Source organism: Pongo abelii, chromosome 10, assembly GCF_028885655.2.
Source record: "Pongo abelii isolate AG06213 chromosome 10, NHGRI_mPonAbe1-v2.0_pri, whole genome shotgun sequence".
Lineage (NCBI taxonomy): Eukaryota > Metazoa > Chordata > Mammalia > Primates > Hominidae > Pongo > Pongo abelii.
The window spans coordinates 6,967,910-6,991,847 of NC_071995.2; the positions used below are offsets into that span (position 1 = coordinate 6,967,910).

Below are 23,938 nucleotides of genomic sequence, written 5' to 3' on the forward strand. Positions count from 1 at the left end.
GAAGGACACACAGGTATTAAGTAGTTCAGATGGGTTTTGAAGCTGGTGTCTCTGACTTTAAAGTCCCTACTGGTTCCATGACACCAAGTAAACAGATTTGCCTATTAACCACATTCCTCCAAGCTGGCCTGGGCAGGAGGTAATATAATACTTCCTGATTTCTTGCCCACCTCATCTTCCATCAGACCACTTTGCCGTTATATAAAGTCTGTGGGCACGATTTAACAATGAATCACATGCCATCTTACCTGGTTACCTCATTGTTTCATTTACATTAGATTCCACAACAAGATTGGTAACATCCCCCTTTCCCCAGGCAGGAATTGTGTCATCTTAACCTCCCTGAGCCTCAGTATCCTCTTCTTTCAAATGTCTGTCTTACAGGACTGTTGCAGAGATTAAATATCAGTTGTAAAGACATTTGACATAATGTCTCGCACAAACTCTCCAGAAATATTTATTGCATCTCAACATCTTTTTCATCTCCTTCAACACGTCAGACAGGCCTGAGTGCCTGGGTTTGGCTATGCCAGTTCCTGTTGGTTATTGATATAACAACGTTGGATCAGGAGTATTTTAGTGGGCAGATGCTGAATTTTCTGCCTTCCACCCACTGAAAGGTTTGCATCAAACCAGTCCAGGATAACTCATACTGGATCCCTGTCAGTTGATACAGTTAAGCTAATTCTACAGATAACAAAGAGTCTTGGGTACATTTAGCTAGTAAATGCAGATCTGCCAAGACTCCAACCCAGTTCTTAAGGTATCTGGGTCTGGGCTCCTTCCACTCCACTAAGCCACTTTCCAAAGGTCTACCTGAAAATAACTAATGAGCAGAAACTATAGGGGGAAGGGGAAAAGACCCCTTATCTTGGTGTTTCTTGCTTTTCCTCGCAGCCCCGCCCTTTTTGCTTAGAAGGATGAGTTTTTCCTGAATTCACAATACTTTTGCATTGAAGATGTCCGGTCCCTTTGAGGTCTTGGGTAACGTAATGACTAGCCCCGCCCCGTCTCTTCTCTCTTCTCAGCCTTGCCCACTTTTTTTTGTCCTCAGCCAATTAGCGGCCCGACGCCCTTTCCGCGCCTCATCCGGGTTCCCGGGACCGGGAAATTGGCCTGGTAACCAGGCAACTACTGATCAATCCCCTCCCTGGTTGATTGGCGCATCAGGTAGTCGCCGCCCTGCTCTCAACGGTGGCGAGCTGTAGTAGTCAAGTGCCCCGCCCCCGTTGCCATAACAGCAGTACACAACCCCTCCTTCCCCTCGCCCGCTTGCTAAACAGTCCTTCCCTCTCGGGACCAAGGGCCTCTCCAGAACTGCTTCTGATTGAGCAGAAACAGGGTCTGAGCCCCTTTGCTAAGGGGAATTCAGTGGGAGGGTTGGAGACTGCGCTTTAGGCTGGTGTACCAGAGGGCCCAAGGAAATTGGCCCAGTGGGGAGGGAAAAGTAGAAGAAATGAATGGAGCAGGGATTAGGGATGGCGCAATGGGAGCTGAGAGGAGAGGAGGAGGAGGAATTGGTAGGGAAGATTGGAGAGCATGGCTTAAGGGGGAGGTGGGAAGAATGGGGGAGAGGGAAGCCCAGGAAATAGGGACACCCGGCTGCTGGAGGAGAGCTGGATCCACTGTGAAGGACAGGAAAGGCCTGGGGGTGTGGGTGACATCCTGAAGGGAGGGGGTCCTCAGTGGAAGGTGTGAAGTGGGGATTGAGAGTCAAAATGAGATGTTCACAGGGATAAGGAAAGAAGCCTAGAGTTGGTGGGTCAGAAGTCATGGGGGTGATGGGAGTGGCACATGTCAATAACGATGAAGGAGCTGAAGGCTGGCAGAAGCTGATGAGACCTTCTTTCTCAGGAGGAGGACTGAGCTTATCTGACTCCAGAGCTTTCAGGAGGGAAGAAAGATGTCAGATGAAGATGATCTAGCAGACTCTGAGCCAGACCAGGATGATTCTGAGAAAGAAGAGGACGAGAAGGAGACAGAGGAGGGGGAGGACTACAGAAAAGAGGGGGAAGAGTTCCCTGAGGAAGTGAGATCCTGGACAAGGAGGGGTCCTAGGGCTGAGGGACGGGGTTGGGCAGGTGAGAGACACCTTACTCCACTTCTACCTGCAGTGGCTGCCCAACCCCCTCACGGAGGACATGATGAAGGAAGGGCTTTCTCTGCTCTGTAAGACAGGCAATGGGCTGGCTCATGCTTATGTCAAGCTGGAGGTTAAAGAGAGGTGCGTTTTGCGGGGACCAGATGAGGACTGTGAGACTGTAGGGCCCCTATCTCCTTTTCCACTGTCATTCCTGGGTGTTCTGGCTGAGAGTTTGACTCTTCTCATGCCTAGTGGAAAGGGAAGGACAGAATTTACTTTTCAGGAGCTCTGAGACTTCTCCTATCAAAGCTGACCTGGGGAATTGGAGACTGAGAGTATATGGGGGGATTCCTGCTGGATTCCTTTATTTGTCTTTCAGAGTATGGGTTCTCTGTCCTTCACAGACACAGGTCTCTCTGCCCACTGTTAAGAACCCACCTACCTTCTCTTACCCTTCTTCTCCCCTACCATCTATTGCCCATTCTTCTCTCCATTATAAGCCATCTCCATATTGTCTTCTGCTTTAGCAACTCTGCCAGTCCTCACTGGGTGCTTAACCCTAAACCTGATTCCTTCTCCCTCTTCCATCTCCTAGGGACCTTACAGACATCTACTTGCTGCGCTCCTACATCCATCTGCGCTATGTGGATATTTCTGAGAACCACCTGACAGACCTGTCTCCACTCAACTACCTCACCCACCTGCTCTGGCTCAAGGCTGATGGCAATCGGCTGCGAAGTGCCCAGCTGAATGAACTGCCCTACCTGCAGATTGCTAGTTTTGCTTATAACCAGATTACTGACACTGAAGGCATCTCTCATCCTCGTCTTGAAACCCTGAATCTCAAAGGTGGGTCTTTAGGATAGGCTACACAAGATTCTTTCCTTCTTAGCCTGAGGCCAACAGAAGTGGGCAGTATGGTCCTTGGCTAGGGCACATGGCAGTCTGCATTCATTCATTCATTCATTCAGATCTGCAATATGATTCATTATGACAGTTCTACATGCTAACCATATAGGAGCCAATAAGACAAGGAACGTCCCTATTCTCATACAGCTTATATTCTAATTGGGAGAGACAAACAAGTAACAACAAACACAGTAAGTAAATTCATGTAGCATGTTAAAAGGAGACAAGTGCCTTGGAAAAAATAGATCAGAGTAAGAGGAATGGGGGACACAAGTGGCAATGTCAAATGGATTGGTTAGGACAACCATCACTGAGAAGATGACATTTGAGCAAAGAATTGAAGAAGGAGAGGGAATTAGACATGTCAGCTGCTTCATTCACTCTTCAAAGGCTTAGGTGGATATGTCCATCAGGACCTTGGACTACCTACCACACCACTTGCCTCAGGGCTCCAGAGGTATTAAGTCTGGAGCTGGCCTTCCTCATTATCTACCCTACTTTGCGAATGTCCAGGGTAGGATGATTTAGAGGCTCCCCAAATTCAGGCTGTAATGCTGAACATTTGGAGTGGCCCTTTGAGCTCTTGAAACCCTCCTCCCCAGGGAACAGCATCCACACGGTGACAGGTCTGGACCCCCAGAAGTTGATCAGCCTGCACACAGTGGAGCTTCGGGGGAACCAGCTGGAAAGCATGCTGGGAATCAATCTTCCTAAGCTGAAGAACCTCTACCTGGTAGCTCACTGGGTCAGAGGGTGGTGCAGGGAAGAGGGCACTGTCCTGGGGGTCAGGATGCCTGCTTTCTAGTAGGCTCAGCTACTAACTTCATCATTATCATAATAACTGGTATTATTATCAAGCCCGTAGTTGGTTCCACATGCTGTGGAGATACACAGCCACCTAGCAGGGCTGATAATATATAATGTGTGGATAGTACAGAGATAATTTACCTTGATACAGGTAGTAGCAAAATGGACCATAATTGAGGGACAAACATCAGTCTGTGGAAATGTTTTAGGAAAACTCTCCTCTCAGACTGGGTTTTTCTTCAGCTCTTACACTACCACCACAACAATCATCAACATAAGACTCCGGGACCAAAGGTGTGGGGGTTTCTCCCCATACACCAAGTAGACACCAGCTGGGTGATCTCTAATTCGATTCACTGTCTACCTGGGGATTGCATCAAATCCCACAGATTGAGGGCTCGGTTCCCAAGAATGACCCCCACACCGTCCACATACACCAGTTGCAAGTCCAAGCCTCCGGAACTTCTGAGACACCAGCTTCAACATGAAGCTGGTTCCCATGACCTCTTCTTTGGATTTAATTAATTTTCTGGAGTGGCTTTTTATCAGTTTATTGCAAGGGCAAAAGATACAGATGAAGAGATGCTTAGGGCGAAGTATGGGGATATGGGTGCAGTGCTCCATGCCCTTCCCAGATGCGTCACTCTCCAAAAGCTTTCACGTGTTCAGCCACCCAGAAGCTCTCTGGACCCAGTCCTCTTGGGTTTTCATGGAAGCTTCCTGATGTTAGTATTCCTTCCCCCAGGAAATTGGGGAGGCTGTCTCTGGGGAGGGTCTTAAGAACCACAATCAGGCCGGGCGAGGTGGCTCACGTCTGTAATCCCAGCACTTTGGGAGGCTGAGGCAGGCAGATCACCTGAGGTCCAGAGTTTGAAACCAGCCTGGCCAACCTGGCGAACCCTGTCTCTACTAAAAATACAAAAATTAGCCCAGCGCGCTGACATGAACCTGTAATCCCAGCTACTAGGGAGGCTGAGGCAGCAGAATCACTTGAACCCAGGAGGCAGAGTTTGCAGTGAGCTGAGATCACGCCACTGCAATCCAGCCTGGGAGACAGAGCAAGATTCCATCTCAAAAAATAAAAAACAAAACAAAACAAAAAAAAACACACGGTGAAACCCCGTCTCTACTAAAAATACAAAAAAAAAAAAAATTAGCCGGGTGTGGTGGCGGGCGCCTGTAGTCCCAGCTACTCGGGAGGCTGAGGCAGGAGAATGGCATGAATGAACCCAGGAGGTGGAGCTTGCAGTGAGCCGAGATTGTGCCACTGCACTCCAGCCCGGGTGACAGAGCGAGACTCCGTCTCAAAAAAAAAAAAAAAAAAAGAACCACAACCAGAAAGAAGGAGAAGGGGAGAAAGAGTAGAGCCTTCCCTTAGGGCAGCTGAAAAGACAAGAAGTTCCTGAGACCTGCCCCTAAGGCCCAACACACCCAACTTTATAACAAAAGACTGCAACAAGGGCTATTATTGGGGTTATAAGCTAGGGACTGTGGATGAAAACCGATAATATATTATATATATATATATTATATATATATAAAAAATAACACCACAGGAAGCCACTGAAATATTTAGTCTTTTAGACTCTTAAGCTTCGTTATTCTGGGATGGTGCTGATGCCAATCCTCAGTGGTGGCATGGGGGCTCCTGGGTCGAGTAGGGGGTGGGTTGAAGCATCTCCTCCATCCCAAGTGGCTTTGATGGGGTGAGTGGTAGAGGGTTACTGTTGACCTTTCTCTGGGATGGCAGCTTCTCCTGAACTTCTTTCTATACTGATCTCTACTCGCCCCCACTCCCTTCTTCCACTCCTCCCTCTCTACCTCTTGGATTTCCTCTTTTGCTTTATCTCATTCTGACTTCTCTTTCTTCCCTATCCCTGCTCCCTCTCAATCAATCCACTGTGCCCTGGGGGTCTAGGCCCAAAACATGCTGAAGAAGGTGGAAGGCTTGGAGGATCTGAGCAATCTCACCACCTTGCATCTTCGAGACAACCAGATTGACACCCTGAGTGGCTTCTCCAGAGAAATGAAATCATTGCAGTACCTCAACCTGAGGTATGCACCCCCTCCAAGCCCCACCTTGCCCCTACCCCTGACCAGGTGCAGCTTTTGAGTCTGTGTTCCTCCCTGGCCCAATCCCCCAGTCCTAGCCCACAGCTGGATTCTCACCTCATCCTCCTCCCTGATCCTCACCCCCGGCTTTCCTTACTTTCTTCTGCACTGAGTTGCAACACTAAGTCCCTTATAACTTGTGACCCCTGAATTTTTGTTCATTCAATCCACAATTATTGAGAATGTGCTACGTGCCAGGCCTTGTGCTGTGTTTTGGGGATATTTAAAGGAATCAGAGGCTGGGCATGGTGGTTCATGCCTGTACTCCCAGCACTTTAGGAGGAAGGATCACTTGAGGCCAGGAGTTCAGGACCAGCCTGGGCAACATAGTGAGACCATGTTTCTACAGAAGTAAAAATAATGGCCGGGCATGGTGGCTCACACCTGTAGTTCTAGCACTTTGGGAAGCTGAAGCGGGCAGATTGTTGGAGCCTAGGAGTTCAAGACCAGTCTGGGCAACATGGCAAAATCCCGTCTCTACCAAAAATACAAAAATTAGCCAGGCACGGTGACAGGCACCTACTCAGGAGGCTTAGGCGGGAGGATCATTGGAGCCTCGAGGTGGAGTTTGCAGTGAGCTGAGATCAAGCCACTGCACTCCAGCCTGGGTGACAGAGCCAGACCCTCCCTCAAAAACAAAACAAAAATAAAATATTAAATAAAAATTAAAATATTAAATTAAAAATAAAAATTAACTGAGCCTGGTGGTGCACACCTGTGGTTTCAGCTACTCAGGAGGCTGAGGTCAGAGGATCACTTGAGCCCAGGAGTTCAAGGTTGCAGTGAGCCATGATTGTGCCACTGCACTCCAGCCTGGGCGACAGAGTGAGCTGTCTCTAAAAGAAATAAAGGAATCAGAGGTGATTCCTGTTCCTAAGGGGCTCACAGTCTAGCTCCAACTCTTTTTTCCTCGCCCTATCCTATATAAGTTTCCACTGCCCTTCTCCATTTCCTCAGTCCCAATTCACCTTCCCATTTTCTGCCTCTCTTCTCCTGAGCCCCACCTGTAAGGGATGACCTTTTTACCCATACAAAACACAAGATGTGCTCAGATTTGAGGAGAGAAGGGCATTTGTAAGAAAATCTTTTGGTAGAAAGGCACTGAAGATCAGCAACTCTTGTCGGATGGAGGACTTGATGTGTGTTTCTTTAAGCAAACATGTAAGGAAACTGCCTCTTTCCTTAGTCAACAAGACCAGATTCTGGAGCTGGCAATGGAAAGAGCATCTCCAAGTAGGGAGAGGTGGTTGCATCTGGAAGCCCCAACTCTCATCCTGACCCCCTGGGCATTCTCTTATTCATGAACTCTGCCACATGGATCTGGTGGGATGTGTATCTGTGCCATCTTTCTGTTAACAATCTAGACAGGCATGACGGACCCTTCCTGAGTGGCTATTAAATGGGGATGTTTTGAGAGTAAGTCGGGTGTGTGTTTGGAGGGGGGTGAGGGTGTCTCAATGATTGGGAGGTGCCTCTGGGGCCAGAGATGCTAAGCATCCAACAATGTACGGCAGAATCCAGTACAAAGTTCCTGTAGCCCTCCTGGTGAGAAACACTGCATGAGGCTCAGCACGACCATGAGATCAGGCTGAAACACTTAAATAGATTTCATAAAAGCTTAAAGCCAGAACGTGAAAATAAATAAAAGACCAGGCACGGTGGCTCACGCCTGTAATCCCAGCACTTTGGGGGGCCAACGCAAGAGGACTGCTTGAGGCCAGGCATTCAAGACAACCCTGGGCAACATAGTGAGACCCAGTCTCTACAAAAAATTTAAACGTTAGCCAGGTGTGGTGGCACATGCCTGGAGGTACTTAGGAAGCTAAGGTGAGAGGATCACTTGAGCCCAGGAGTTCAAGGCTGCAGTGAGCTATGATCACGCCACTGTACCCCCAACCGGGGTGACATAGTGAGACCTTGTCTCAATAAAAATAAAAATAAAAACAGAGTATCATATAATGAGGCACATGAGGAGATGAAGTTTATTTTTCAGGTTGGGAGGCTCCAACCCATCCATAGCCCTAGGTTCCCTTTGTGGAGAGCACGAACAGAGCATCCACCATCCTAAACTCCAGCTTAGATCCCAGTTCCTTGTCCACTGACCTAGGTCCTACAGGGTGGAGTGCAGTGGCTCGATCTCGGCTCACTGTAATCTCAAACTCCTGGGGTCAAGCAATCCCTCCTCCTCAGCCAAGTAGCAGGGACTACAGGTGTATGCCACCACGCCCAGCTAATTTTTTTATTTTTAGCTTTTGTAGAGATGGGGTCTCGCTATGTTGCCCAGCCTGGGTCCTACCTCCTACACTCTGTTTAGGTGTGATCACAGAAAATGTCTCTCCCTGTGAGGAAAATTTGCCCTCTCCTCCCCAGCTACAAGACAGGGTTGTGGCCTAGCTTTGCTGCACCAAAAGAACACATAAACATATTACAGAGTAGAATATGGCACTTAGGGATTCCTCGAAGGGCAGAAGCAGGACCAGAGCGGGGTCACACAGCACCTCTGCAGTAAATCCGGCAAGGCTTGGCAGGCCAGTCCTCACAGTGTTTCTGGGGAAACTGGAACCCAGTAGGAGAGTCCCCCAGAGGCCCCATTCCTAGCAACTGGCAACCAAAGCCCATTCTTCCTGCGTGAATCCCTCCTGACCACACTGGCAGGGGCAACATGGTGGCCAACCTGCGGGAGCTGGCCAAGCTTCGAGACCTGCCCAAGCTGCGAGCCTTGGTGCTGCTCGATAACCCATGCACGGATGAAATCAACTACCGCCAGGAGGCCCTGGTGCAGATGCCATACCTTGAACGCCTGGACAAGGAATTCTATGAGGAGGAGGAACGGGCTGAGGCTGATGAGATTCGACAGAGGCTGAAGGAAGAAAAGGAGCAGGAGCCTGAGCCCGAGCGTGACCTGGAACTGGAACAGTCATTGATCTAGCATCAGTTCTAGCCTCTAAAGATAGTAAGGAAGCCTGTGGGGAGGCAGTGGGAGGAGGCCAAGGGCTGGGCAGGTAGGGGAAGAGGCAAGAGGGGAAGCTGCTGCAGAAGGAGGTGGGAGAGGAAAACATCAGACAAGCAGAACCCTTAAAGAGAGCAGGGTTAGGAGTCAGGGAGAGGAAAAGGGACCCAAGGGGCCTGGGACTAGCTGAGAAAGGCTTAGGAGGCCAGAAGAGTAAGTGAAAAGAATTGGGGTGGCAGGCAGAGGAGTTGGTGGGGGGTGGGGCAGCCATACCTGACACAGAGTGAAGTCGGCTAGGAAAGGACAGGTGTGGGTGCATGGTAGGGCTGCAGGGGAAGGTTGGTGGTGTATGCAGCTGGACCTAGGAGAGAAGCAGGAGAGGAAGATCCTGCACAAAAAATCTGAAGCTAAAATCAGGACACAGAGGTGGGGGAAGAAAAGAGGGCAGAGTGAGGCAAAAGGAGACTGAAGAGATGAGGGTGGCCGCCAGGCACTTTAGATAGGGCAGAGGCTTTATTTACTTCTGTCTTTTTTTTTTTTTTTTTTTTGAGACGTAGTCTTGCTCAGTCTCCAGGCTGGAGTGCAGTGGCACAATCTCAGCTCACTGCAACTTCCACCTCCCGGGTTCAAGCAATTCTCCTGCCTCAGCCTCCCGAGTAGCTGGGACTACAGGCGCATGCAATCACACCTGGCTAATTTTTGTATTTTTAGTAGAAACGGGGTTTCACCACGTTAGTCAGGATGGTCTCGATCTCCTGACCTTGTGATCTGCCCGCCTCGGCCTCCCAAAGTGCTGGGATTACAGGGGTGAGCCACAGCGCCTGGTCCCTATTTACTTCTGTCTTCTACCTCCAGGAGATCAAAGACGCTGGCCTTCAGACCTGATCAGACTCCCAGGGCGGGCCACCACATCTATGACAGAGGACAGAGGATGCCTCTTTTTGCCCCAAAGCTGGAAATTCATCACAACCTGAGGCCCAGGATCCGCTCTGTGCCGGTCCTCTGGACAGTGTGGGGTGCAGAGTGGGGTGCCTAGGCCTGAGCGCTGCCTGAAGCCTAGGCCGGGGGCCGCCCTCGGGCAGGCGTGGGTGGGAGCCAAGCCCGCGTGGGCCGCGGGGTGCTGGTAGGAGTGGTTGGAGAGACTTGCGGAGGCGGCTGGGGTGTTCGGATTTCCAATAAAGAGACAGTGTGATGCTCCTGTGTCTGACCGGGTTTGTGAGACATTGAGGCTGTCTTGGGCTTCACTGGCAGTGTGGGCTTTCGTACCCGGGCTACAGGGGTGCGGCTCTGCCTGTTACTTTCGACTGGGTCGGGCCGTGGGTATGAGCGCTTGTGTGCGCGGGGGCCAAGATGGGGGCCCACCCTTCTCCCATCCTCCCCCCTCCCCCACTCCACCCGCGTCGGTCCCCCACCCGCGCTCGTACGTGCGCCTCCGCCGCCAGCTCCTGACTCATCGGGGGCTCCGGGTCACATGCGCCCGCTCGGCCCTATAGGCGCCTCCTCCGCCCGCCGCCCGGGAGCCGCAGCCGCCGCCGCCACTGCCACTCCCGCTCTCTCCGCGCCGCCGTCGCCACCGCCACCGCCACTACCACCGGCTGAGTCTGCAATCCCGAGGTGAAGCCCCCGCCAGGCCCGGAGCCCCTGTGGCCCCCTCCCCTCGCCGCGGCGCCCCTGCCCCCTTTACCCGGTGCCCCCTTTACCCGGTGCCGCTGCGCACCTCTCTGCATCTCTGGCCCGGTGCAGCTGCGCACCTGCTCCGTCGCCCGCGCCCAGGGCGCCCTCCCACCCTGGCCTTCCCCGCCCGCTGCCTTCGCTTTCTGGCCCTCTCCGCGCCTGTCTCTAACTGCGCCTCTCCACCCTTGCCTGCCTCTCTCCCGGTGCTCGCCCTCATCTACGGTTCTGTCCATTTGTTTCTAAGTTGGGAGTCTCTCCGGGCGGTGCATTTTTATCCTGGCGCGTCCCTTTTGGTTTGCATTTGGGGAAATGTCTTCTCTCACCCTTCCTCACCTCCCCCAGACTTCCCTTGGACTCCCCTCTCTCCTGCTCTTCCCCACGGCGCCCCTCTCCGTTCGCGCTTCCTCCCCTCTGCTGCACGGGGGAGAGATGGAAGAAGTGGGGATATGTGGAGGCGCAGGGGGGAGGACAGGCCCAGCTAGCGTCCACTCCCCACCGGCTCTTATCCTCTTCACTTCCCGCTGCAACCCCCAGGGACTGCAGGGCCTTTCTCAGGACCCTCTTCCCCGACACCCCTACTGCATGCGCCTTTCGCGGAAAGAGGAGGGACACATGTTTGGGAGAGAGTGGGACCTTGGGGAAGGGGCAGAGTTCAGACAGCTGGGGTGTTAAGTTGGGGAGGCATGGGGGCTCTGGAAGAGAGGCCCAGGCAACCCATCCTCTTCCTGGCTCCCAGGAGAAATGCAAGCCTGGCAGCCATTCCGCTCTGAGGAGATCTGGGGGAACCCCACCGGCTGGCCAAGCTGCAAAGAGGCGCGGGAACCACTGTCGTGCCCCTCCCCTCCTCACTGCAGTGTTCTCCCATCTCATCAATTGATCGTACCCCGCCCCCCACTGCAGTGACCTCCCCTTCCTCACTGCATTGACCTTCTCCTCTTCCCAGGGGGGAGGGGGAATCCCTTCGACAGCCCTAGACTGCAGCCAGCGCCTCCCTACCCACCCCCCCACCCACTGCAGTAACCTCTTTCCCATCCCTCCCAGCCTCCCGCCCCGCCCATTGATCTCAGGCTCCACCCCTCTAAGCCTCTTATCTTTCTCCTTCCTTCCCTTCCACCCGAGGAGATCCCAGCCATCATGTCCATAGAGAAGATCTGGGCCCGGGAGATCCTGGACTCCCGCGGGAACCCCACAGTGGAGGTGGATCTCTATACTGCCAAAGGTAATGGGTGTGGCATGGGCCTTCCTACAGCCCTAGCTTTTCCACCACCAGGCTGGGTTCGGCCAGGGGTTTGGAGGCCGTTTTTGATACCCAGGGGGATGGGGTGCTGGGCCGGGCTCACAAGCCTGGGTTGTGGAGGTTGGATCCTCCTTGTCCAGGGAGCCAGGGTAGGTGGGTCTGTGTTCGAGTTTAGCGTGTGAGGCATGCCCTGCCTCCGTGTGTCTGCCTGTGCACTTGCATGTGTGCAGACGTGTGCTGCAAGCAATTTCCTTTCTGCGGGCTCCCACTTGTGCATGTGGGGCCTCAGATGGGCGGATGAGGAGGCCACTTCTTGTGCATCTGCCTCAGTGTGTGTGTGGGGTGGGGGTGGGGGGATGTTAGGGAGCAGTGTGAAGAGAGAGCTGGATGTGGTAGGCAGGCAGTTTAGAGTCAGAAGGCTGAAGGACTCCCTGGCCCCTGTGTCCTCTTCACTCCCTCTCATTCCATGTTCCTCCTTTAGGGCTTTTCCGGGCTGCAGTGCCCAGTGGAGCCTCTACGGGTATCTATGAGGCCCTGGAACTGAGGGATGGAGACAAACAGCGTTACTTAGGCAAAGGTGAGGTCCTTTCTCTTTTCCAGACTCTCCCCCACCTCAGCCTTATGCCCCTACCTCACACCAGTCCCCAGTCCTCCTCTAGCATGCCTTCCCCTCCTCCCATTGATCCCTTCCGGCCCCTCCTGGCCTGACCCAGTCCAGCCTCTTCCTTTCCCCAGGTGTCCTGAAGGCAGTGGACCACATCAACTCCACCATCGCGCCAGCCCTCATCAGCTCAGTGAGGCCTGCTCTTTGCTGGGGATAGCAGGGCCAGAGTTCTGGAAGTAATCCCGGAGCAGGGCAGGAGAAAGGGGAGAAAGAAGGCCCACTTTTAGGAATCATGGTTACAAGGGGGAAGGGTGGGGAACAGCTTCCTTACTGCCCCCTGCTCCCATGGGGGATCAGGTCCCCTAATCCAGTTGGGCCCCTGTCACGGGACCTGGTTGGACCCTGGCCAAATGTGAGCTTGGGTGTGAATGAGGGGACCCTCTGCCTTAGGGCTCAGCCTCCAGCCTGGCCCTGGGTGATGGAGGCTCTGCCCTCAGGGTCTCTCTGTGGTGGAGCAAGAGAAACTGGACAACCTGATGCTGGAGTTGGATGGGACTGAGAACAAATGTGAGCCGGGGCCGGGAGAAAGTGGGGAAGCGTCGGGGTGGGGAGGCATGGAGCAGATAGAGAGCTGAAGGGCCAGTGCTGTAGTGGCTTCCTCAGGAATGACTGTCAGGGGCCTTCTCATCTCAAAGCCAGAGCAAGAGGAGATGAGTTTAGCTGCAGAGGGAAGGACCGACATTAGGCAGAAGGAAGACCTTCTTTGTAGCATACAGAGGAGGGGGATGGCCTGAGAGAGTCTGTAGTCTCAGGGATATTTAGAAAGAGGTGCGGCTCTCTGCCGTTTCCAATCTCCTCCTCCCCACCCATTCCTTTCCCTGCTGTTTTCAGGAGAGCATGGATGAGGTGTTGCTGAGGCAGGGGTGGGGAGGGAGGAGGGGGTCTCCTTTACTGGCTCCTTTTGGAGACTACAGATGGAGGCAGGAGCTAGGAAGGAGAAAGGGACATTGTGCTCAGCACCTTCCTCTGTAATCTCCTAGCCAAGTTTGGGGCCAATGCCATCCTGGGTGTGTCTCTGGCCGTGTGTAAGGCAGGGGCAGCTGAGCGGGAACTGCCCCTATATCGCCACATTGCTCAACTGGCCGGGAACTCAGACCTCATCCTGCCTGTGCCGGTGAGCAATGAGCCAGGCCTGTGGCTCTCCCAGGGGCGGGTGGGAGAGGGAGCATGCAACTCATGAGGAATGATGGGAGGAAAGTGAATTGAGGGAGGTAAAGAGGAGGGATGGGGACATGAGACTTAGTCCGGGAAGCTGGGGGATGTTTGGGATCTTGAGTTAACACTCCTGGGGTGGGCAGGGGGGGCTCTTTGACCCTGCTGTGTTTCTGTGGCTCCCCAGGCCTTCAACGTGATCAATGGTGGCTCTCATGCTGGGAACAAGCTGGCCATGCAGGAGTTCATGATCCTCCCAGTGGGCGCTGAGAGCTTTCGGGATGCCATGAGACTGGGTGCAGAGGTCTACCATACACTCAAGGGAGTCATCAAGGACAAATATGGCAAGGATGCCACCAATGTGGGGGATGAAGGTGGCTTTGCCCCCAATATCCTGGAGAACAGTGAAGGTGAGGCCAGGAGCCCCACTCCCAGCTCTAAGTCTTACCCTATTGTGGGACATCAGAAAGGGCCACACAGTTCACCAAGTCCTGAGTAGGCATGGAGGGTCCTAGAACTCTGCAAACTCCAAAAGGTACCAGTTCTTAGAGTGGATTGCAGAGAGCCTGCCAAATTTACATGCAGACCTAGGGGGACAATCTTTTCCCTGCCTAGCCAGATGTGTTAGCATCTGTTAAGTTGTCACTGGAAGGCCGGGCGCGGTGGCTCACGCCTGTAATCCCAGCACTTTGGGAGGCTGAGGCGGGTGGATCACCTGAGGTCAGGAGTTTGAGACCAGCCTGGCCAACATAGTGAAACCCCGTCTCTACTAAAATACAAAAATTAGCCGGGCATGGTGGCGCCTGCCTGTAATCACAGCTACTGGAGGGGCTGAGGCAGGAGGATCGCTTGTACCCAGGAGGCGGGGGTTGTGATGAGCCGAGATCATGCCACTACACTCCAGCCTAGGCGACAGAGCGAGACTCCGTTTCAAAAAAAAAAAAAAAAAAAGTTGTCACTGGAGCCCTTGGGAATACTGGGAGGTGGTCTTGGTGACCTGTTGGATTCATCCCATCCATTCAAAATCTGTCCTGTCCCCGTCCCAACCTCCTAGGCCTCTAGAATCCCTAAATTTTTCTGTGCCTTGGGAGAAACTATATAGGGAATGGAAAGAATATAGGTAGTGGTTAAGAGTTAAGGTTCTGGGGCCAAATTATCTGGATTTATTTGAACCTTGACTTGTGGAGTTACTGCTGGTGATCGTTCTTACTTCTCTCTGGAAATAATAACAGAATCTAGCTCATGGTAGTGTGAGGCTTAAATGAAATATATATAAAATGCTTAGGTGACATGATGCCAATGAAAAGATTGTAAGTATTATTAACAGAATTCCACTCCTCTGTGTTGCTAGAAGATGGCCTCTCCTCCCAATCCTGGGGATAACCCCAACAGCAACCCCGCCACACTTCCCTCAGGAACAGCCCTCCACCTCTGCCCTGAATGTCTTTTCTTTCTCTCCTTCTCCTTGCCCATCCATCCTGCTTGTACTATAATCTCACTGTATTCTGTCCCCAGCCTTGGAGCTGGTGAAGGAAGCCATCGACAAGGCTGGCTACACGGAAAAGATCGTCATTGGCATGGATGTTGCTGCCTCAGAGTTTTATCGTGATGGCAAATATGATTTGGACTTCAAGTCTCCCACTGATCCTTCCCGATACATCACTGGGGACCAGCTGGGGGCACTCTACCAGGACTTTGTCAGGGACTATCCTGGTGAGAGGAAGCGGTGTGAGGGGGAGGTCTGGGGGCAGGCAGGGACGTGTCCCACCAACTCTGGACCTTATGGGGTGCTGACTCAGGCACCAGGTGGAGGTGTCCTAAGAAGAACCTGAGAACCAGGGAGAGGGTGCAGGAGCCACCTGCAAAGACTGGGCTTTGTATGTAGTGTAAAAATGCAGGTACCCGTGACCAATCTGTTCTATCTGTCTCAGATCCTGATTGAAGTCATGGGTTCTGAAAACTACTAGGGTCATGGGGAAGGCTCTGGAAGGAACCAGGGATGATATGAGTGTGACTGGATCTAGCAGAGAACTAGAACATTTCAGTATCTTTGATTGATGAAATTGTGGATGCTGAATGGAGCTGGGACTGATGTGTGAGTAGAAAGAAGGCTGAGGGGGACTGAATTAGCTTCTGCAAGTCTGGCCAGGGCCTTTATCCCGGGATGGAGGCAGTTGGTCGCCATCTTCCTGAAACAGAGCGAAAGAAAATCAACATAATTGCAGAATTAAGGATTTGGATTAGCAATGAGGAAGGGCTTCCTGGCAGTGAGAACAGGAAAATGCAAAGCTAGGTTGTGAACTCTTGTTACTGGAAGATTTTTTTTTTGGTGGGGGGTGGGGAGGGGTTTTTTGTTTTGTTTTGTTTTGTTTTGTTTTGAGACAGAGTTTCACTCTTCTTGCCCAGGCTGGAGTGCAATGGCGCCATCTCGGCTCACCACAACCTCCACCTCCTGTATTCAAGCGATTCTTCTGCCTCAGCCTCCCGAATAGCTGGGATTACAGGCATGTGCCACCATGCCTGGCTAATTTTGTATTTTTAGTAGAGACAGGGGTTTCTCCATGTTGGTCAGGCTGGTCTCCAACTCCTGACCTCAGGTGATCTGCCCGCCTTGGCCTCCCAAAGTGCTGGGATTACAGGCGTGAGCCACCACGCCTGGCTGGTTTGCTTTTAATTAACTTTTTTTTTTTTTTTTTTTTTTTTTTTTTGTAAAGGCAGGGTTTAGCCATGTTGCTCATGGCTGGTCTCAAACTCCTGGGCTCAAGTGATCCGCATGCCTCGGCCTCCCAAAGTGCTGGGATTACAGGCATGAGCCAATGTGCCCAGCTTATGGAAGTGGTGCAAGATCTCTGCTCACTACACGATTCTCTTAGCTTCCCAAGTAGCTGGGATTACAGGCGCGCACCACCATGCCTGGCTAATTTTTGTATTATTAGTAAAAGATGTGGTTTTGCCAGGTTTGCCAGGTGGGTCTCAAACTCCCAACCTCAGGTGATGCACATGCTTCCGCCTTCCAAAGTGCTGGGATTACGGGCGTGAGCCAGTGCGCCCGGCCTGTTTTTTTTGAGACAGAGTCTTGCTCTGTCACCCAGGCTGGCGTGCAGTGGTGCAATCTCTGCCTCCCAGGTTCAAGTGATTCTCATGCCTCAGCCTCCCCAGTAGCTGGGATTACAGGCATGTGCCACTATGCCTGGCTAATTTTTGTATTTTTAGTAGAGACAGGGTTTCACTATGTTGGCCAGGGAACTCCTGTCCTCAAGTGATCCGTTCACCTCAGTATCCCAAAGTGCTGGGATTAGAGGCATGGGCCACCGTGCCTGGCCTCTCCATGTAAGGTTTTATGAAATAAGAATCAGGAGCCAGGCATGGTGGCTCATGCCTGTAATCCCAGCACTTTGGGAAGCCGAGCCAGGAGGACCGCTTGAATCCAGGAGTTCGAGACTGGCCTGGCAATACAGTGAGACCTCATTTCTACAAAAATTTAAAAAATTAGCTGAGTGTGGTGCCACACGCCTATAGTCCCTGCTACTGGCAATACAGTGAGACCTCATTTCTACAAAAATTTAAAAAATTAGCTGAGTGTGGTGCCACACGCCTATAGTCCCTGCTACTGGCAATACAGTGAGACCTCATTTCTACAAAAATTTAAAAAATTAGCTGAGTGTGGTGCCACACGCCTATAGTCCCTGCTACTCAGGAGGCTGAGGTGGCAGGATCACTTGATTGGGGGAGGTGGAGGTTGCAGTGAGGCCGAGATTGTGCCACTGCACTCCAGCCTGGGCTCTGTCTCAAAAAAAAAAAAAAAGAAAAAAAAGAAAAGAAAGTTAAGAATCAGTTAGGGCAGGTTTATACGGGGGGGATTTGTCTTAGCAAGGGTGAGCAGGTGTAGTTAACCAAGGTCCTGTCCATTTCAGGGAATAAAGGGGCATGTTCTTGCCTGATTTAGAGACCCAGGGAAGATGAATACCATCCCCCCAACCCCGCCCCATGCTCTCTCTGCAGTGGTCTCCATTGAGGACCCATTTGACCAGGATGATTGGGCTGCCTGGTCCAAGTTCACAGCCAATGTAGGGATCCAGATTGTGGGTGATGACCTGACAGTGACCAACCCAAAACGTATTGAGCGGGCAGTGGAAGAAAAGGCCTGCAACTGTCTGCTGCTCAAGGTCAACCAGATCGGCTCGGTCACTGAAGCCATCCAAGCGTGAGTGACTTCTGTCCCTCTCCTGTGTGGTCCTCATTTCTATAAGACTCCTTTTGTAAGTGCTCCAGCCTAATTCTACCCAGGGGTGCCAAAGAGAGCGGGGAACCTGGAATCATCATCACAGTTCTCTCCCCTCTGCCCCTCCACCCCTGATTCTCTGCTCCCCTCCCAGATAGCTTTCCTCTAGATGTTTCCTGACATAGACCAAGGTTGGGGCTGGGAAGAGAGTGCCCAGTGTAAGGGCTGGAGAATCAGTGCTGTGTGTGGATACAGGTGCAAGCTGGCCCAGGAGAATGGCTGGGGGGTCATGGTGAGTCATCGCTCAGGAGAGACTGAGGACACATTCATTGCTGACCTGGTGGTGGGGCTGTGCACAGGCCAGGTGAGTGAGGCAGCCTGGTGAGTGAAGAGAACTCTCTGTGGGATTGGTATTTCTAGCTCACCCACCTGGTCTCTCCTTCCAGGTGTTTGAGGGTGTCAGGGGAGTTTCAGGAGAGCAGAAGTTTCCTTTCAGGGGTGAGAGGGCAGCCACTGAACTGCAAATCCTTTGAAATGTTTCAGATCAAGACTGGTGCCCCGTGCCGTTCTGAACGTCTGGCTAAATACAACCAGCTCATGAGGTGAGGGTCCCTGGGGAGGGAGCCCCTGGCCCAGATGGCTAAAGGCCCCATTTGCCTGCCAGACCATCTCTAGCACCCAGGGCCTGGATAACAGTCCATTTCCAGATAATATTGGTTTTTGCTTCTTGGGTTTATTGATGGCCTGATTGACAGATCCCAGAGATCACATGGGAAAGCCAGGGAATGCTAAGCCTTGGGGCAGGACACAAAAGCAGGTGGTGTGGGGGTGGTTGGAGTCTGGGGGACCCCTAGAGAGAGAAGCAGGATCCTCCTGCATCCCTGACCACTTCCTTTGTGGTTCATCTCTCTCAGAATTGAGGAAGAGCTGGGGGATGAAGCTCGCTTTGCCGGACATAACTTCCGTAATCCCAGTGTGCTGTGATTCCTCTGCTTGCCTGGAGACGTGGAACCTCTGTCTCATCCTCCTGGAACCTTGCTGTCCTGATCTGTGATAGTTTACCCCCTGAGATCCCCTGAGTTCCAGGGTGCCCAGAACTTCCCTGATTGACCTGCTCCGGCTGCTCCTTGGCTTACCTGACCTCTTGCTGTCTCTGCTCTCCCTCCTTTCTGTGCCCTACTCATTGGGGTCCGCACTTTCCACTTCTTCCTTTCTCTTTCTCTCTTCCCTCAGAAACTAGAAATGTGAATGAGGATTATTATAAAAGGGGGTCCGTGGAAGAATGATCAGCGTCTGTGATGGGAGCGTCAGGGTTGGTGTGCTGAGGTGTTAGAGAGGGACCATGTGTCACTTGTGCTTTGCTCTTGTCCCACGTGTTTTCCACTTTGCATATGAGCCATGAACTGTGCATAGTGCTGGGATGGAGGGAGTGTTAGACATGTGATCATGCCTGGCTAATAAGGCTTTAGTGTATTTATTTATTTATTTATTTATTTTATTTGTTTTTCATTCATCCCATTAATCATTTCCCCATAACTCAATGGCCTAAAACTGGCCTGACTTGGGGGAACGACGTGTCTGTATTTCATGTGGCTGTAGATCCCAAGATGACTGGGGCGGGAGGTCTTGCTAGAATGGGAAGGGTGATAGAAAGGGCCTTGACATCAGTTCCTTTGTGTGTACTCACTGAAGCCTGCGTTGGTCCAGAGCGGAGGCTGTGTGCCTGGGGGAGTTTTCCTCTATACATCTCTCCCCAACCCTAGGTTCCCTGTTCTTCCTCCAGCTGCACCAGAGCAACCTCTCACTCCCCATGCCACGTTCCACGGTTGCCACCACCTCTGTGGCATTGAAATGAGCACCTCCATTAAAGTCTGAATCAGTGCACTGTTGTGTCTAAGGAGTCTTACTCTAGTCCACATGAGGGGAGAGAAGATGGAGCACCTGGAAGCTGGTGAAACTGGACAGCAGAGCTGGGGAGGGCACAAAAAGAGGAAGACAAACTGAACAAATATGGCCAAGATGATGCACTGCCTACCCCACTCTGGCTACATGTGCATGTGGCCCCTGCTTTCTTAGCAGCAGGCTTGGCTCCCAGACCCAGGTGAATTAAGGGGCTCAAGAGCCCCTAAAAGCATAAAATATTGTGTGTGTATGTGTGTGTGTGTGTGTGTGTGTGTGTGTGTGTGTGTGTGTTTGTGTGTGCGCACGCGCATTTTGGGGGAAAGGGGGTCTAAGGTGTTTTCATATCCAAAGGGCTTGTGGACTGGAGCAGCTCCTGTACTGGGCCTCTGCCAACAAAACCCTGGCTGGTTCTCGAATGGAACAGGACTTCATGGCCATTACCACTGCAAGAGAGGGAAATGGGAAGGAAGAATGCTTCCGGGGGTCGTATAGAGAAGGACCTAAGGAAACAGAGTCCTCCAATAAACTGAAGATTCAGGAACAAAAGTGCTTAACAGACCCCTGGCTGGGTCAGACTAATAGTAGGGTTCCAATATGTGGCTAGAGACATATTACTCCTTAGCTGTAACTCGTTAACTCTTATGGGGCCTCAGCGTTGAGATGCTCATTCTAGGTACCCCCGAGGGGGACAAATCCCTTCCTAGTCCTACAGATAGGGTTTGCACATGGGAGATCTAACCACTAGAGGGAGACAGAGTTTTGCAGGAGGCCATACTGGACGCCAAGTGGGAGGAACTTCAAGGCTGTCCCCTGTGGGCCTCCCACTCTGCTTCTGCTGAAGTCTGGTCCTGGCTCCCTCTGCCATCCTGCCCAGCTCCAGGGCTAAAATAGGATTCTAGTTCTGTATGGGTAGGGCCCATTTCTTTTCTTGCCTTCCTTCCTGGGTCCCTGACACCTCAGCCATTTTCAGTTCAAAGAGCTTCATGTCCCCTTTCCACTTCTGTGCCTTTTAATTTCAGTGTGGGCATCTCATCTTTCCCTTTCCTCCTGTCTCCTGGTGACCCTTTATGCCTCCCGTGGGGTTTCCTGTACTTTTCTCTGTGCCTCTCAGTTTTCTCTGGGGTCCCTGATACCCATCTTACCTTAGTAACTCCCAGACTGACCAGGACTATTCTAGTTTGAGCCTAGTTCCTAGCCTCTGTCCTTTCTTTCATCCCTCCTCACCAGGTCGCCTTCTCTGACAGTCTGCCCCCCAACCCCCAAAGTACCGGGGTTGGATTGGGTTACAGCTAGCTCTGCCTGGGCCTCCCAGGCCCTTCTCTCCACTTTCCCTTTGTGCCGTTGCCTGGAGACCAATGGGTTGTGGGGGGCTGAGCCAGAGAGGGAGCTGGGGTGAGGGATGGCTGGGGCTGTGCGTGTGGGTGTGTGTGTGTGTGTGTGTGTGTGTGTGTGATGTCCCCTGCAGCTGGACTATAAGCCTGGCCCTCAGGTAGGGGAGGAATGGGAGAGGGTAGACAATGGTTTCTTTTGTGACTCTCACCATCCCCTATCCCCACATATGCCTAAATTTTTCTTTTAGTATCCATTGTAGCCCATTCGTTAGTGATTAAAAAACAAGGGAGAAGAGCTCAGCCTGGAAGGGATTTGGAAAGGGCTTGAGCCAAGGCCCAGTGGGAGACTGAACTGAGTGGTACAGAAAGAGAGGAAATGCAATGGGGAGAGAGGGTGAGAGGGAGAGAGGGAAAGGGGGAGCCCTGGAACAAAGTTAGGGGTGGGGAGGAGCAGGAGCTACCCTAGAGCAAGACGAAGGGAGTCCAGGTGCACAGGGAGACAGGGAGCTGGCCTGGTCTCAGGGGGGCCCTGGGAGGGGCTGGGAAGGTGTGCATGAGTGGTAAAGTGAGTGCCAACCAATTCAAGGGACTTCAGAGTGATGACTCATTCCCAGGCCAAGGAAGTGTTCCTGTTCCTGCGCCCAGTTCCCCAGTGCTCTGGAATCTTGTTTAGAGCTTTTGAGTATTCCCAGAACTTTGTTGAATCTGGCCCAAGGAATTGTGAGACAAAATCTACTGAGCTGCTCCAGAGCCAACCTCCTTCCTTCCCTGAAGGCAGGTGGGATCTTGCCAATTCAGGGCCCACCCTTAGCCTCCAGCAAGACTGGCCCCACAAGTACCCGGCCCCCACCCCAAATCTGGAGCGCTACTGAGGGCTCCCAATCCACACTCCAGCTCCAGCTCTTCCGGTTTGCCAGCCTGCCTCCCTCCCGTTCTTTGGCCTTCCCAATTTCTGCTGCCAAAATTCACCCTGTGTCCTTTGTCCTGGGAGATGCTGCTGCTTGGTGGAGGGCCAGGAGGGAGCCCAGGAGAAGGAACTGGTGGCGGGCTGGCGGAGGTGCCGGCTTCACGGCCCGCAGCAGACTGACTGCCAGAGGCTACCTGGAGAGCAAGGGAGGGAGAGAGAAGGGTTGGGAGGAGCCTGCAGTCTGTGGTGGGGGCTGTCCCCACCTTAGAACAAGTGGGATTGAGGAACAAGGATACCTAGGGATTTGGGTCCACATTAAGCCCAATCTTCACCCGACTGCTTCCCTGTGACCCAGGGGATCTTTAGTGATGACTTTCAACAGATTTGAGAAGGAAAATGGAGATGCCACTAGATGGAAGGCCTGAGAATGGTGTCTCACTCCTCCAAGCTGTATCCCTTACCTATCCACCCATGGGCTTGCCAGCAACCCCCCCCCCCCACATCTGTCATTTCCTTTAACTGCCCTCGTTTCCCATCTCCATTTTTTCTTTGTTTGTTTGTTTGTTTTTGCTTTTTTTTTCTGAAACGGCATCTTGCTCTGTCTCCCAGGCTGGAGTGCAGTGGCGCGATCTCTGCTTGCTGAAACCTTGGCCTCCCAGGTTCAAGGATTCTCCTGCCTCAGCCTCTGAGTAGCTGGGATTACAGGCATGCGCCACCACACCCGACTAATTTTTGTATTTTTAGTAGTGACGGGGTTTCACCATGTTGGCCAGGCTGGTCTTGAACTCCTGACAAGTGACCCACCCGACTCAGCCTCCGAAAGTGCTGAGATTACAGGCGTGAGCCCCTGCACCGGCCCCATCTCCATTTTCTTTTCCCATCCATGATCTTTCCTCTTCCATACTGCCGCCAAAGGCCTTGTTCAGCTTACATTTCCTTCCAATCTTCTTATCCCCCTCTTCCCCATTCTGCCCACCCAAGTAAACCCTCCTCAGCTCTACTGGGAGCCCCCACCCCGAGGATCCAGCCCGCCCGGTGTCTCCCACGCTCCTTTCCCATCCAGAGCCCTCCTTTCTCACCCAGAACCCATTTTCCCTAGAATTGGCACCTGGGCCCACCTCGTTCATCCCTTCTTAAGGTTCCTCACGCGTTCCCCTCCTCTTTCTCCTCACTGATGTTTCCTCTGGACTTCTCTCTCTCCAGCATTCCTTCATCCCCCTACCCCCAATTCTTATATTTCTGAATCTTTTGCCAACACTAATCACCCCCGAAAGCTTTACTTCTTCCAGAAGCCCCATCTTTCTATAATATGTCATCTTTTCAATTTTTCTCCCTCCTTATGACCCCAAACTTCCATTCCATTCTCTCTGATAATAGCCCCCAAACCCATCTGGCTCCATCTCTGCCACAGATCCCTCACCCCAAGCTTCTCTCACTTCTCACCAGGCACCCACAAAGCCCCCAGGCAGCTCCGTCTTTCCAATCCAATCCCATTATCCCAATCTCTACCCCAGGATCCCCCAAACTCCTCCCACTTCACCTCTGCCACAGACCCGCTCGCCCCCAAACTTCAGCCTCCCCTCATCTGCCCTCACCACCCACAGCCCCTCCTACCTAGCCCTCTCCCGCGCCGGGCCCGCGGGCTCCCCACATTCCGCCACGGCTAGCCCTCCCCGCGCCCCGGCCCCCTCGGCCTCGGCCTCGGCCAACTCGCGCGGCGCCTCCCTCCCTCCAGCTCCCCCTCTCTCCCCCCTCGCGGCTTGCCTCGCGCTCCCTCCCTCGCGTCTCCCTCCTGGCCCCTCTCTCCTCCGTTCCTCGGCGCTCCCTCCTTCTCCCTCTTCCTCCCTTCTCCCATCCCCCTCTCCCAGGCTCCCTCCCTTCGCCGTCCGCTTTCCTGTGCGAGTCGCCGGACGCACCGCCCAGCCCGTCCGCAGCCCCGCGCCGGGTGGGGGCCTCGGGCCGGGCCATTTCGGAGGGACCGCGGCTTC

General features: G+C 52.7%; 2 protein-coding genes and 1 long non-coding RNA gene across 13 annotated transcripts; 2 read left to right on the forward strand and 1 right to left on the reverse strand.

Annotated features, from left to right (window-relative positions):
* The first annotated feature begins 438 nt into the window (after window positions 1-438).
* Window positions 439-10,056, forward strand: LRRC23 (leucine rich repeat containing 23). Of its 9 annotated transcripts, none has more exons than XM_003777951.4 (7): window positions 439-1,170; window positions 1,855-2,029; window positions 2,115-2,224; window positions 2,679-2,932; window positions 3,595-3,725; window positions 5,718-5,854; window positions 9,717-10,056. In XM_003777951.4, exons 2-7 carry the CDS (start codon window positions 1,904-1,906, stop codon window positions 9,895-9,897), a joined length of 939 nt encoding a protein of 312 aa, XP_003777999.3. In that variant the 5' UTR covers window positions 439-1,170; window positions 1,855-1,903; the 3' UTR covers window positions 9,898-10,056. The 9 variants fall into 9 exon arrangements, with proteins under 9 accessions (XP_003777999.3, XP_054383889.1, XP_054383893.1 ...); XM_054527914.1 differs by lacking the exon at window positions 9,717-10,056 and adding an exon at window positions 8,567-8,864; XM_054527916.1 differs by having other exon boundaries at window positions 1,115-1,342.
* A 257-nt stretch (window positions 10,057-10,313) lies between these two features.
* Window positions 10,314-19,694, forward strand: ENO2 (enolase 2). 3 transcript variants are annotated; one of them, XM_024256149.3, is made up of 12 exons: window positions 10,314-10,475; window positions 11,658-11,754; window positions 12,254-12,349; window positions 12,508-12,566; window positions 12,874-12,943; window positions 13,417-13,550; window positions 13,776-13,998; window positions 15,104-15,301; window positions 17,591-17,792; window positions 18,066-18,174; window positions 18,354-18,412; window positions 18,725-19,694. In XM_024256149.3, the coding sequence occupies exons 2-12, from the start codon at window positions 11,670-11,672 to the stop codon at window positions 18,792-18,794; spliced, it is 1,305 nt and encodes a 434-aa protein (XP_024111917.1). In that variant the 5' UTR covers window positions 10,314-10,475; window positions 11,658-11,669; the 3' UTR covers window positions 18,795-19,694.
* Window positions 19,559-23,930, reverse strand: LOC134759441 (uncharacterized). The gene is made up of 2 exons (XR_010135639.1): window positions 22,013-23,930; window positions 19,559-19,780 (listed from the first exon to the last, which is right to left on the reverse strand). It is a non-coding gene; the product is annotated as an uncharacterized LOC134759441 (long non-coding RNA).
* Window positions 23,931-23,938: the final 8 nt, after the last annotated feature.